The sequence below is a fragment of the Marmota monax genome, unplaced genomic scaffold, assembly GCF_021218885.2.
Source record: "Marmota monax isolate L192 unplaced genomic scaffold, Marmota_monax_Labrador192_F-V1.1 WCK01_AAM20220418_F8-fsc00012, whole genome shotgun sequence".
NCBI lineage: Eukaryota > Metazoa > Chordata > Mammalia > Rodentia > Sciuridae > Marmota > Marmota monax.
In genome coordinates, this window is record NW_026695227.1 from 13,353,484 (window position 1) to 13,367,956 (window position 14,473).

A 14,473-nucleotide genomic window follows, 5' to 3' on the forward strand; every position below is an offset into this window, starting at 1 on the left:
ACTCAACTGGCAACTAACCAACAGCTGTTAGTCCTTGTTTCTGTTGTTGTGCCAGATTTTCTCAGCACCAATTTGCTTCTGATATATATTTGAATATCTGTCTTATAATGAAAGATTTTTATATTCAGAGTTTAAATACCAAGTGAAAATTTTGTAATTCTTTTTTCTTATCTCTACTTTAAGAAACAATAGGGGATTTATTAATTAGAGAAAATTGCTTCTATAACAAACAACCCCAAAATTTCCATGGCTCAAAACAGTAGTTTTTACTGAAGGAACTTGAGACTAGTTGCTTTTGTTTGCATGTACATATATACCGTGTTTAGGCAACTATATACAGTCAGCCCTCCATATCCACAAGTTCTACATCCATGGATTCAACTAACCTTGAACCAAAAGTACAGTAGATATGCCTAGTACCAAACATGTGCATGCTTTTTTTCCCCCCTTGTCATTATTCTCTACACAATACAGTATATTAACATGGCATTTACATTGAATTAATTATTATAAGTAATCTGGAGGTGATTTGTAGTATGTAAGACAGTGTCATAGTTTATATGCAAATACATGCTATTTTTTGTAAGGGATTTAAACATCCACAGATTTTGGTATCTGCAGGGTCCTGGAACAATCCCCCATAAATACTAACTGTGTGTGTGTATGTAAGCATGTGCGCGTGAGATAGAGAGAGAGACCTTAGAAGTCATTTTCTCCAAGTAGTTAAAATTATTTTTTTAAGAAACCACAGAAACTATCAAAATTATTTACTATGAAAATATGTACATAAGCCAGCAATCTGAGAATACATATGACAGCTAACATCTTTTGTCTTAGTGCTTCTAATCAATCAAGTCTAATTAGCAAAGAGCCAAAACAGAACCTAGTTTGATTTTTTTTTAAATTCTGAATGTATCTAATACTCTAGAAATAAATCCTTTCTACCCTAATCTTTCACTACTTTGGCAGATTACAGGTAGGTGATGGATGTAGGACACATTTTCAAATTATGACAGACAGAATAGTTAAAAGTAAAACTGTGATTAAAATATTCTTTGCATGAAGTGGTTAAGCTACCTATGCATCCAGAGTGCACCCTGTGTTCAGTCATTGTAATCCTAGGCTTTCTGAAACATTCCCAATTTAAATATTCTATTTTGTTTCCCTGGTAAACTGTCCTAGAAGTACCATTATTCCAGAGCTCAAACTGCCTCTCAGATGTGTAAGTGAACAGAAAGCCTTTGACAGATCATCTGTATCAAGTTATAGTAGGGAAAGTGCATTTGCTTTTACAGTATCCCAAACCAAAAATAAGAAAAGTATGGTTTTTTTGCCCTCAGGTAACTTAAAGCTTAATATAGGAGCCGGGAGTATGGCTCAGTGGTAGTGTGCTTGCCTTGCATGCATGGGACACTGGGTTCAATCCTCAGCACCACATAAATAAATAAAATAAAGGTATTGTGTCCTACAACTAAAAAAAAAAAAAGTTTAACATAGAAATAAATTCCAGCTAAAATTAGGGGAGGAAAAAATAAAGGAACTGAAGGAAAAGGTTTCTGATCCACAAAGCTTTGATACCTGATGTCATTTAAAGTATCAGTGATTCAGAATCTTTCTGTTCCCACTTATTGTGATCTGTTCCCTGTATCTTCTTCAAATGGGGCCAGAGCAAGCATTGAATAGAAGTAACTGGATTGGAGCTGGGACTAAAATGATGTGGTGGACTCTGCTCAAGAAGCCCTTTCATAATCAGTTTTCAAACACATTTTATACTAAACTCTGGTTTTAGTATTTGTTAAGACTTACTTTTCTTTTCTGAAAATTCTTCTAAAGTATAGAGGATCTTGCTTTCTTGTCTTTCTTATATAATTGCTTTGCCTAAAATAAGTACTCAGTTAAACTTATTTTCTAGGACAGTCCTGTTCAGTAAAACTTTCAGCAAGGATAAAATGTTCTATACCTGTGCTTTCGCAATATGATAGTCCCTAGTCACATTCAACTATTGAATACTTGAAGTGTGGCTAGTGTGACTGAGAAAATGAATTTTTAATTTTAACTAAATCACTCTTGTAGGAGACAGTGTATTCTAGAGGATAACTGATTGGTATCTTGGACTTAACATGTCAAAACCCAAGCTCTGTGTCCCAGGTACTGCCCATCCCCAAGTTTCTTCCTTCTACCCATCTCCGCAAATGAGAACTCTTCTTTTAGTTGATAGAATCCAAAACCTTTGGGTTGTCTTTTCTTCCTTTCTTGCTTTACTACCTTAAAACTAACCTATCATCAAATCCCCTATTCTACCTTCAAAATATATCCAGAATCTTATTTCTTCTCTCAACAACCACTGATGGTAGTTTTTAACCACTTTGTTACCTTGATGGAAACCACGATTATTTTTCACTTAGATTTTTATAACAGCTTTCCAGCTCATCTCCCTACTGTGTCAGTCAGCTTTCCGTTATTGTAACAAAATATTCAGGATAACCAGCTTAAAAGGAGAAGAGGTTTATTTTGACTCACAGTTTCAGAGGTTTCAGTCCATGGTTGCTTTACCCTGTTACTTTTGGCCTATGGTGGCAAAATACATTATGGTAGAGGAGTTGTTCACAGTACCTAGGAAGGAAAAGAGAGAACAGAAAGTGACCAGGGTCTCCATATCCCCTTCTAGGGCATGCCTCCAGTGGCCTAACTTTCTTCTGTTAGATCCCATGTCAGGTTCCACTATCTCCCAGTAACACCACTGTCTGGCAACCAAGTATTTAACACATGGGCTTTTGGGAGACACTTTGAACCTAAAGCACTACTTCTACCTTGTCCCTCTTTTCAGCAGATTTCTTTTAAAAGTAATTCCTTTAAAACATGTTGCATTATTTCATTCCTCTGCTCAAAACCCATTAGTGGTTTCCTAACCCAGAATTCTGAACCCATTCAGTAGTCTTCAGGGGCATAAAGGAATCCCCACATACTCTCACTACTCTAACCTCATTTAAAACCACTCATTTTGGAGTATACCCTCCCACCTAAACATGCCAACCACATTCCTACCTCAATCTTTGCATTAGTTTTTCTTTATTAAGAATACTCTATAATTAGTTACTTTGTGTTCATTCCCTTAGATCTCTGCTCAAACATAATCTTATAACAAAAACTCTCTCTGACCACTATGTGTCCTGCACATGTGCACATTCATATATTCCTTGTCCTAACTACTATTTCTCTGTAGCATTCACCTCCTGACATGTTACTTATCCACCAACATCCCTTATCCACATTATGAGATCTAAAAAATTCTGAAATCCTCAAGTTTATCATACTTCTTTTGTTAGCCCAATACCTGGCATTGCTTCCGTAGTGGTTTAAAAAAAAATGGCTTGATGTGAGGCTGGTTTTAGTTCATCTATCCCATTTGATATAAATGTTGGTACATTTTACTTTAGAACTATCATAAGCTTGGGTTAGGTTGAAAGGTTTTATTTCAAATACAGAATCATGATTGCAGGATGGCTTCATGCCATCTTTCTAAAACCTAAAAAATTCTGGATTTTCATTACATATGACTTCAAACCTGTTAGATAACAGAAAGTAAATCTACATTTACTTGGGATTGTCTAACACCTACCACTGTTTTCTTATTGTTTATTCCCATAGCTTAAAGCCATATCTTTAATGTAGTAAGCACTTGAGCTGTTTTTATTCACAACATGCCTGACACCAACTGTTGAGTACAGTTCTTTTTTTATTTACTTTAATTTGTTATATATGACAGCAGAATGCATTTCAATTCATATTACACTTATATATAAAGCACAATTTTTTATATCTCTGGTTGTACACAATGTAGAGGCACACCATTCGTGTCTTCATGTGTACAGCATACATTGTACTTCATACAATGTCCATCTCATTCCACTGTCTTTCCTATCCCCATGACCCCTCTCTTGCCCTCCCTCCCCTTTGCCCTATCTAGAGTGTTTTTATTCCTCCATGTGTACCCCGCCCCCATTTCTACTATGAATCAGCATCCTTATATCAGAGAAAACACTTGGAATTTGTTTTTTGGAGATTGGCTTCCTTCACTTAGCCTTATATTCTCCAGTTCCATCCATTTGCCTGCAAATGCCATGATTTTATTCTCTTAATGCTGAGTAATATTCCATTATGTATACATACCACAGTTTCTTTATCCATTCATCTATTGAAGGGCATTTAGGTTTAGCTATTGTGAATTGTGCTGCAATAAACATCAATGTGGCTGTGTCCCTGTACTATGCTGTTTTTTAAGTCCTTTGGATATAGACAAGGAATAGGATAGTTGGGTAAAATAGTGGTTCCATTCCCAGTTTTCCAAGGAATCTCCATACTGCTTTCCAATTTGCAGTCTCACCAGCAATGTATAAGTGTGTTTCCCCCCACACACACACATCCTTGCCAGCACTTATTGTTATTTGTATTCTTAATAGCTGCCATTCTGATTGTAGTGAGATGAAATCTTAGAGTATTTTTGATTTGCATTTCTCTAATTGCTAGAGGTGTTGAACATTTTTTCATATATTTGTTGATTGATTTTATATCATCTTCTGAGAAGTGTCTGTTCAGTTCCTTGGCCCATTTATTGATTGAGTTATTTGGTTTTTGGTTCTTTATGGGATTTTGATGTTGTTGTTATTGTGTTGTTTTGTTTTGGTGTTAAGCTTTTTGAGTTCTTTATATTTGCTCTCAAACAGCATGGTATTGGCACCAAAATAGACATGTAGACCAATGTTACAGAATAGAAGACACAGAGACAAGCCCACATAATTACAGTTATCTTCTATTAGACAAAAGCTCCAAAAACATACATTGGAGAAAAGATAGCCTCGTCAACAAATGGGGCTGGGAAAACTGGAAATCCATATACAACAAAATGAAATTAAACCCCTGTCTCTCACCATGCACAACACTCAACTCAAAGTGGACCAAGGAACTAAGAATTAAACCAGAGACACTTCATCTTTTAGAATAAAAAGTAGATCCAAATCTCCAATATGTGGGATTAGGCCCCTACTTCCTTAATAAGACTTCTATAGCACAAGAATTAAAATGAGGAATTAATAAATGGGATAGATGTAAACTAAAAAGCATCTTCTCAGCAAAAGAAACGATCAGTAAGGTGACTAGTTCAATATAATTCTGAAACTATCCTCCTGGAGTTAGCATCAGGTGAGTTAAAGGGTTCAATTTTACAAGACTGTTCTCCACTTTATGCACCAGTTGCAAACCACCTATATACTTCTGACTGGTTAGCTATAAATTGGAGGTTTCCACAGCTGCTTCTTTAGGTTCAGTAATGTGATAGAATGACTCAAAAGGCTCAGGAAAGGGCTGGGCACAGTGGTGCATGCCTGTACTCCCAGCAGCTCTAGAGGCTGAGGCTGGAGGATCACAAGTTCAAAGCCAGCCTCAGCAACAGCAAGGCACTAAGCAACTTAGTGAGTCCCTGTCTCTAAATAAAATACAAAATATTAGGGATGGGGATGGGGATGTGGCTCAGTGGCTGAGTGTTGGTACCCAAAAATAAACACAAAACAAAACTCAGGAAAGGACTTAACTTATTGTCAGTCTGTTATTAAAATCAGTAATAGTAAAGAATTCAACTCAGGAATAATCAAATGAAAGAGTTGCATAGGGCAAGGAATGGTGTAGGAGGGGACCAAGAGGAGGGTACGAAGCTTCTCGACCCTCTCCCATCTCCCAGCACCTCAGTGTGTTCACTGACCCAGAGCTGTCTGAACTCCATTGCTGAGAGGGTTTTAATGGAGGCTCCATTACAGAATCATCATTGAGTAAATCATTGGCCATTGGTGATTAACTTGGTCTCCAAGATCTCTCCTCTGAGCCAACTGGCACAAGGATTTATTATGGATACAGAAAAAGTGCTCTCATAACTCATGTTATTCAGGACATTCCGAGGGGTTTTCAAAGCTCTTTGTCAGAAAGTGGGGACAAAAACGAAATATATCTCTTATTATGTATCACAATACACAGTATATATTTCTGAATGGGTAAATGAGTTTTTAATTTTTTTTCTGTTTATTTTTTTGTGTAAATCCTAGACTGAACAAGATGACCATCTAATGTCAGTGACTCTTCCATCTCTAAGATTAATTCCTTTAGAATATAAGAGAAGGAATACATGTTGCATTGTCATATTTAACTCCTAACTTCATATGAAAGTTATCAAAATTAGAAATTTTAAACTGATCTACATTGTATCTATTTATGAAGTAATATTAGTCCCTGTAGAATATTTTGAAATTTAGAAAAATACAAAGAAGGCAAAAGAATCACTCATGATTCTGTCTCCAAAAATTAACCACCATCAATGGCAAAAATACAGCGTACTTAAAGAATTTTAATTAGTATTTTAACAATTTTAATTTTTATTTTATTTTATTTACAGTTCTAGAATTTGACAACACTTCATTCTATAAAGTAGAATTAGTGTTCTGATAAGCCCAGCAGAGAACATTGGTTTTATAGACAGAGAGGAGCCAAAGAAAGCTGAAACAAAGTACAAAAAACAGATAGTTCACTCCAGAATTACTCTCCTGGTGAGAGTCAACACAGAGGGGACTTTCTCATCAAGCTGGCTCAAACCAGCTTATTTGGTGGGTTGGCTGTTATCTATCATTCTCCTATTGTTTCACAAGGTCAGAGAAACAACTTAGTTTTTGGTTGGTGACATGGAACTTTAGCATATGTTACCCCATTTTGGTTTGGTCTGTTGTACCTTGTGCCAAGAGCTCAGTCTAAACCAATGACCTCCTATAAATTTTATTTAACAAAACTAAAAGCAGTGTTTTTAATGTCTCTGTAGATGAGCCTTAATAAAAAAGATTATACTTTTCTAGGTTTTAAAATCTCACTTTTCACCTTTTGTATCATGAATTAATCTTCCATGTCATTTGATCCTCACCCCCCATAACAGTCTGATGAGGAAGGCACTATAATTGTCTGTATTTTACAAATGGTCAAACCAAGGCACCAAGATATTAATTACTATTCTTTTGTAGCCAGTGGTCTGATTGAAGACCTCTCCTCTTAACTATTATTATATTAGTTGTGCTCCCTATAATCTCCATGGACAACTGTTAGAAAACATAGTTACTGATTGAGTTATACTAAAAGAAGAAATAAAAATCTTAGTGAAATATACTTCCTTTTTATAACCATGGTGATAATTTACAGCTTTAATATTTATAGCAATAATCTAATCAAACTTAATCTTAAATATTTTCTACATTTCCACATATATTAAAGATTATTTTTAACAAATGTGAGTACAAGTAATTCATAACATGCATCAGTCACGAAGGATTTTATTTATACTGCATTAATAAATAATCCCCAAAATCTTCTTGTGTTTTGGTGATAAATATTCCTGTTACTTTGGTTAATATCATTTAAATAAAGTAACAAGCATAATGGTACTCAGTAACTTCATTATTTTCAATGGTACTAAGCTTATCATATCATTCTAAGTAGGCAGTAATTCCCTGATTACATAATATTCTCAGTATACTGGGACTGATTTAGCTATGGGTTAAAAGCATAACTAGCTGATGTGTACTCAGATGTAATCTTTTATTAAATCACTATCAAGATAAATGCTTTGTGGTAAAGAGTTATCTCAATAGTTTCTCAATAGTTTCACTATAATTTTTATATATACTTATAATTTATTTTTATATAAATTATAGTAATAGTAAACATATATATAAATAAAAACTGAAATTAATTCACTGATAAATTTATGTTATGCCTGCATGTCATCTTCACTGATGAGGATCAGAATAGTTATACTGCTTAACTCACAGAATCAATCAAGGTGATTATATAAAAATATCAAAAGCATTTTACATACAGATCATAAGGTGATACAGCATAAGTTCTGTTACAAAGATCAGCACTCATTATAAAACTCTAATTAAGCCATTATGGAAAGGAATAGTTATATTCACTAGATTCTGCATAAAAATACAAAAAAAGTACAATATATTTCATAAAATTCTTATCAAAGTATATATAGCTCCAAATGTTTAAAAAAATGCTGTAGGGTAGTTTATTCACCATAGATAAAAAGCAATACAGGTGTTACTGACATTATTTCTAATATGTCCAAAATCATGAGGGTATTATTAGCATTAAACTAATAAGATTAATGTCAGCTCTTTGTCATTATATTTTAAAATAATGTACAGTATTTTAATCTTCGGAATGGGCAGGATTTGATACTGAAGAACAAAATCAAACATCAGTTAAAATTAAAGCTAATAAAGAGAGTTAGCAATCTAATTAAACCTGTAACTCTAGAGTCAGGCACTAATTCTGACAAATATTTGGTGTTCAATGTGTATTTGTCAAAAAAAATAATAAGGGGTGACTTTTACGTCATGATTTTGTTTTATGATTCTAAAAGCAATTTTAAAAATAGTTATATAATAATGCTCCATTCATTTACCTGCAAATGCAATAATTTCATTCTTCTTTAAGGCTGAGTAATATTCCATTGTGTATATATACCACATTTTCTTTATCTATTCATCTGTAGAAGGGCATCTAGGTTGGTTCCATAGCTTAGCTATTGTGAATTGAGCTGCTATAAACGTTGATGTGGCTGCATCACTGTCGTATGCTGATTTTAATTCCATTGGGTATAAACCCAGGAGTGGGATAGCTGGCTCAAATGGTGGTTCCCTTCCAAGTTTTCTGAGGAATCTCCATACTACTTTCCTTAATGGTTGAACCAATTTGCAGTCCCACCAGCATCCTGGCCAACGTTTATTGTTGCTTTATTCTGATAATTGCCACTCTGACTGGAGTGAGATGGAATCTTAGAGTAATTTTGATTTGCATTTCTCTAATTGCTAGTGAAGTTGAACATTTTTTCATATATTTGTTGATCAATTGTATTTCTTCTTCTGTGAAGTGTTTATTCAGTTCCGTAGCCCATTTATTGATTGGATTATTTGTTTTTTTGGTGTTAGGTGTTTGAGTTCATTATGTATCCTGAATATTAATGCTCTCCTGAGGTGCATGTGGTAAAGATTTTCTCCCATTCTTGCTCTCTCTTCACATTGTTTCCTTTTCTGAGAAGAAGCTCCTTCTCATTTATCTTTTTTTTAAAAAAGAAGCTTTTTTAGGGGCTGGGGTTGTAGCTCAGTGGTAGAGTGCTCACCCAGCAAGTGTGAAGCACTGGGTTTGAGCCACAGTACCACATAAAGATAAATAAATAAAGGTATTATGTCCATCTACATCTAAAAAAATTACAAAAAGGTTTTTATATGGACTTTTTTTCTTTTTGCCTAGTGACACTAAATGTGCATAATACAATGAAAGGTAACACTGGCAGTCAAATCAGTTTTCCATAGCTTTCTACCAAGACATTCTCAGAGGATAAGCAGCACCATCAAGCATTGGGAAATCCGTTTTATATGTAAATGTGAGTACATTAGGGTCTTTAGAAAGTTTAATTAAACTTGTATAATGTGATGATTCAGTTTTCTTTTTAAAGATACTCCAATACCTGATAGAACTGGAGGGGGCTCTACCAGTCTGATCTAACCCCTCATATTGCTGATGGGTACATTGAGTTACAAAATGCCTAAAGTAGTTGATAGGCAGCAGAGCCAGAAACAAAACAAAGTGCCATGACCTCGTGAACAGTCTTAACACTGCTGATAAGTGGTTTTTCTTGAGACAATTACAGTGTTGTTGTTGGTTTGGTTTGGTTTGGTTAGTTGTAGATGAACACAATATCTTTATTTATTTATTTTTATGTAGTGCTGAGGATCAAACCCAGTGCCTCACATTTGCAGGGAAGCACTCTACCACTAAGTTATAGTCCCAGCCTGCCCAATTAGAGCAGTTTTTAACTTGAAAATCATTAGAAATATTCTGTATTCCAGGAAGTCAATCCAATGTGCTAAGATTTTCTTTTCCATTATCTTAGTTTGCCTGAATACTTTGATGGTAGTAACTAATATTTATATACCACTTTTCAGTTTTACAACACATTTTTACATTTTACATTCTCACTTGACTTTCAAAACAACCTTTATGTCAGATAAGGATACTGAAGCTAAAGGACATTTAATAATTTGTTCAGATAACATATGCAGATGGCAGACTTGAACACAAGCCTTCCAACCCTGAGCCATGACCTTTCTATTCCCTCCAGCTTTACACATAGTTGAAAATTGCTTAAGAAGAATTTTTTTTAAAGTCAAACAGCTGCAATATACTGAATGTCTGCTATGGGCCAAGCAGTATGGTAGATTCTTTCTACATCTGCCATTCAAAATCAGTGAGATATTTTAGAAGTGAAGTTTTTATCCAGTGAGTAGTTTTACCCAGGATTAAAGCATCCACAGCCCTGGAGCTGCACATAGGACTCAGGTTTACTTAAAGAATATAGTCCTATGCTTAGAACTAAATCATTCTTTATGTGCTGCTTCTGAATTGCATACATGAGTGTTCCTATTTACACATCCAGAGATCTGACACATAATTGAGGAAATACTATTGGCTCAGAAGCTCATCACATTTAAAAAAGAAGTCAGGAAAAGTAAGTCACTAGCTATATGTGCTAATATAATTACTGGATGGCATGATCAGGTTTTTTTCCTTGTAATAATATTAAATAGTAATGTACACTTTTAAGAAAATTAAAATACTTTAAGTGAACATACTTAGAAGTTAGTTCAAGCTTATATCCTTACACTGTCTTCTAAAATTTTATCTAATTTTATAATTAATACGTTCAACATGTATTTTTAATTTAAATGTAATTTTTTAAAAAATATTTTTAGTTATAGATGGACACATACCTTTATTTATTTATCTTTATGTGGTGAAGACCAAACCTAGTGCCTCACACGTGCTATTCAAACATTCTACCACTGAGCCATAACCCCAGCTCTGTTTTTATAATAAAAAACAATTTAAATTTATTTAATTTTTAAGAATCTTTGAAACTATTATTGTCAAAATTGAGCAAGGCTTTGCCTCTTCAGGCTGCTTTGTTTTACCTAAAGTTATTTTGAAGAGTTGTTTTCATTAGGTCACTTGTTTATTGGCAAGAGTTAATATTTATATTTGTGCCCCTCTAATTAGGAAAGTAAAGAGCGATATGAGAGGAGAGGAGAGTCGGGAAAGTTCTAGCTATGTGACCTGAGTAGCAAGTCCCTCTCGGCTGTGCATCAGGAGAGGTGGCATCTCTAGCCTCTTCAGATCCCAATGTGCAAGAGACTTGCACATCAAATCTAAACTTTATTCAAGTTTAACAGTGCTATCTAGCTTCTGGGGCTAGCCCTTGGTGTCCTCCTTTGCTTTGACTAGAATATAAACTTTGTTCAGTCTTGTCCCAAATAAGAAGTTCCAAGCAATTAGGCATTTGATAAGTGTATGAGACTCAATCAGATTAAAAGTGTCAAGTTGAATTTCTAAGCAAATCTGAAGAGTACTGTGTGATTCACATTCTGTCATTTGTGTTGTTACGTATCTTGGGAGGTTTGGTATCTTGTGATCTTCCACTGAAGGTGTTAAAGGCAACATGGACTGGACTCTTAAGATTTGACATTTTGATTCTAATCAAAACACGAGTGTCAAATGCTGTTCTCTGTTGCATTGTTTATCTATTACATATCCCACAATTTATTCTTATCTTTCCTGCCTAGGTCGAACTGGAAGGTACACACTTATAGAAAAATGGAGAGATACTGAAAGACATTTAGCACCTCATGAAAATCCTATCATATCCTTAAACAAATGGGGGCAGTATGCTAGTGATGTACAGTTAATTCTGCGTCGAACGGGGCCATCTCTCAGTGAAAGACCCACTTCAGATAGTGTGGCTCGAATTCCTGAAAGAACTTTATACAGGCAGAGTCTCCCCCCATTAGCCAAACTGAGGCCTCAAATTGACAAATCAATCAAAAGAAGAGAACCTAAAAGAAAATCATTGACATTTACAGGAGGTGCCAAAGGATTGATGGACATTTTTGGAAAAAGTAAAGAAACTGAATTTAAGCAAAAGGTGCTGAATAACTGCAAAACAACAGCAGATGAGTTGAAGAAACTGATTCGTTTGCAGACAGAGAAGCTTCAATCCATTGAGAAGCAGTTAGAATCTAATGAAATAGAAATACGATTTTGGGAGCAAAAGTATAATTCTAACCTTGAAGAGGAAATTGTCCGCCTGGAGCAAAAGATCAAAAGAAATGATGTAGAAATTGAGGAGGAAGAATTTTGGGAAAATGAATTACAGATTGAACAGGAAAATGAAAAGCAGCTAAAGGATCAACTTCAAGAAATAAGACAGAAAATCACAGAGTGTGAAAGCAAATTAAAGGACTATTTGGCACAAATCCAGACTATGGAAAGTGGTCTTGAAGCAGAAAAATTGCAACGGGAAGTTCAGGAGGCACAAATCAATGAGGAAGAGGTTAAAGGACAGATTGGTAAGGTCAAAGGGGAGATTGACATCCAGGGCCAGCAGAGCTTGAGGTTGGAAAATGGTATTAAAGCTGTGGAAAGATCTCTTGGACAGGCCACCAAACGACTACAGGTAAGAACATTTTTATTACAGGATGTTTCATCTATTTAAAGAATATATTCCTGGACTCTTTTTTGAGTGTTTCCCTTGATTTTAAAGGACTTCATTTTTCTGTATTTCAAGAATTAGAAACCTAGTTTTGTTTAAAAGTCTCATAGAATTTTTGTGACGTGTGACAAAGTTCAAATATAACACCACACTAATGGGTGCTCCATAGAAGAGGCTTTTCACTGTGACAATTGTGACATTAGGTGATTGTATATAGAAGAACACAACCCCAGAAGGGTCAGCCCTAGACCTGGAATGGATACTAATGATGAGATAATGCACCTGACCTTCTCCTTTCAGAGGGAAACCCAAGCCAGATGAGATTACAAAGATTGATTGACCAAGGGTTGTGTCTGACTGCTTGTCTGTCAGTCCTCCATTGTCAAGCCCCAGCTTTTTTCCTTTTTCCCAGTCACCTTCCCGCCTCTCCTCTCCCTCATATCCCTCTTTACCTTCCTAATTAGAGGGGCACAAAGGAGAGGCATACTCTCCAACTTCCCTCTCCCTGGTACCTATATAAGAACGTTTATATTTTACCACTTAAACTCTGATCACTCAACTTACATTTCTTGGATACCCATTCTTGAAAACACAGTAGTGGTTATACAGGAGTTGTAAAGATTTATGAAACAGTTGCTAACAGATGAAATGAAAAAGACAATTGATGGCTGTTTAAATTTAAATTAATTAAAATCAATATTCAGTAAATTAGTTTAAAATATAAAATAATTTTAAAATTCTGTGTTTGGTCACAGTCACATTTCAGGTGTTTGATAGTACATGCAGCTGTTGATTAGATAGCACAAATGCCGAACTTTTCCAGGAAGTTCTGTCAGATAGAACTAGTTGGAAGCTCACTACTCAAAGTATAGTTCATGACAGGCAGTTCAGCGCACACTTATTAGAAATTCAGAATCTTTTATGTATTGAGAGCCCCAAATAGTACCAAATAGCACACTAAAGTTTGAGAAGAGCTGCTTTAATATTGATACATACAGTCCTTCTGGGAAAGCTGAGATTTCCAGAAGAACCAAGATGGTTTCCTTTCTCTGTCTGTCACTAACTAGTAAGACATAATACTACCACCAAAATTTTGAAAATCAGGAATTTCTCACTTGTTAGCATTTTACTATTTGGATTTATTTTGACAGTTTAAGAAGAGTACAAAGGAAGTCATGTTGTCTTTGCTATTATTACAGTAATGACAATCATTACTTGTAAGCCATGTACCCATTGAAAAGTACCTGATAGCAGATTACTAACCCATTACCACATACCATCGTTCACTCAGTGTAAATGGAGAAAATCATTCCTTGCTTCTAGTATCTACCAGAGCCTTCAGATATGTCCAGCCCAGTTAAGGCCAGGCTGCCTTTCCTGAAAGTCCAGTAGAGACAGAACAGAAAGAGACAGAAAGTAACATACATAACAGGTTGCCTCTCCTTACTTTTGGAGCTTTCCAGCTATCTAAACCAGGTTTCCTTCCCTAAGGATCTGTAGTTCTCAGGCTGTCTTTGTCAGGAATTTAAGAACCTCAGACTGAGACTCTTGTGAAAATCTTGCTTTGCTTATGCTATCTTGATAATAGATGTGATGAAAAACACCTTATAAAAACCAAGAACTCTAATAAATCACCTGGACCAGTTTATTCATCATTTGTAGTCAGTTATGAAATGGTTAGTAGGGAAATTTGTGATGAGCTTGACAAGACTGCTATAATGCTAGGATAGAGAGAAACCAATTTTTAAAATTTTTTTTAAGTTGGACACAATACTTTTATTTATTTATTTATTTATTTATTTATTTATTTTGATGTGGTGCTGAAGATCA

The 14,473-nt window shown here is 35.1% G+C and overlaps 1 protein-coding gene across 2 annotated transcripts in view; it reads left to right on the top strand.

Annotated features, from left to right (window-relative positions):
- Positions 1 to 14,473, top strand: part of Rassf8 (Ras association domain family member 8) — a 143,312-nt gene that overhangs the window by 114,767 nt on the left and 14,072 nt on the right. For both annotated transcript variants that reach the window (XM_046435450.2, XM_058576439.1), the window contains exon 4: positions 11,718 to 12,607. In XM_046435450.2, coding sequence (XP_046291406.1) covers positions 11,718 to 12,607 — 890 coding nt within the window. The remainder of the gene's footprint in view (positions 1 to 11,717; positions 12,608 to 14,473) is intronic.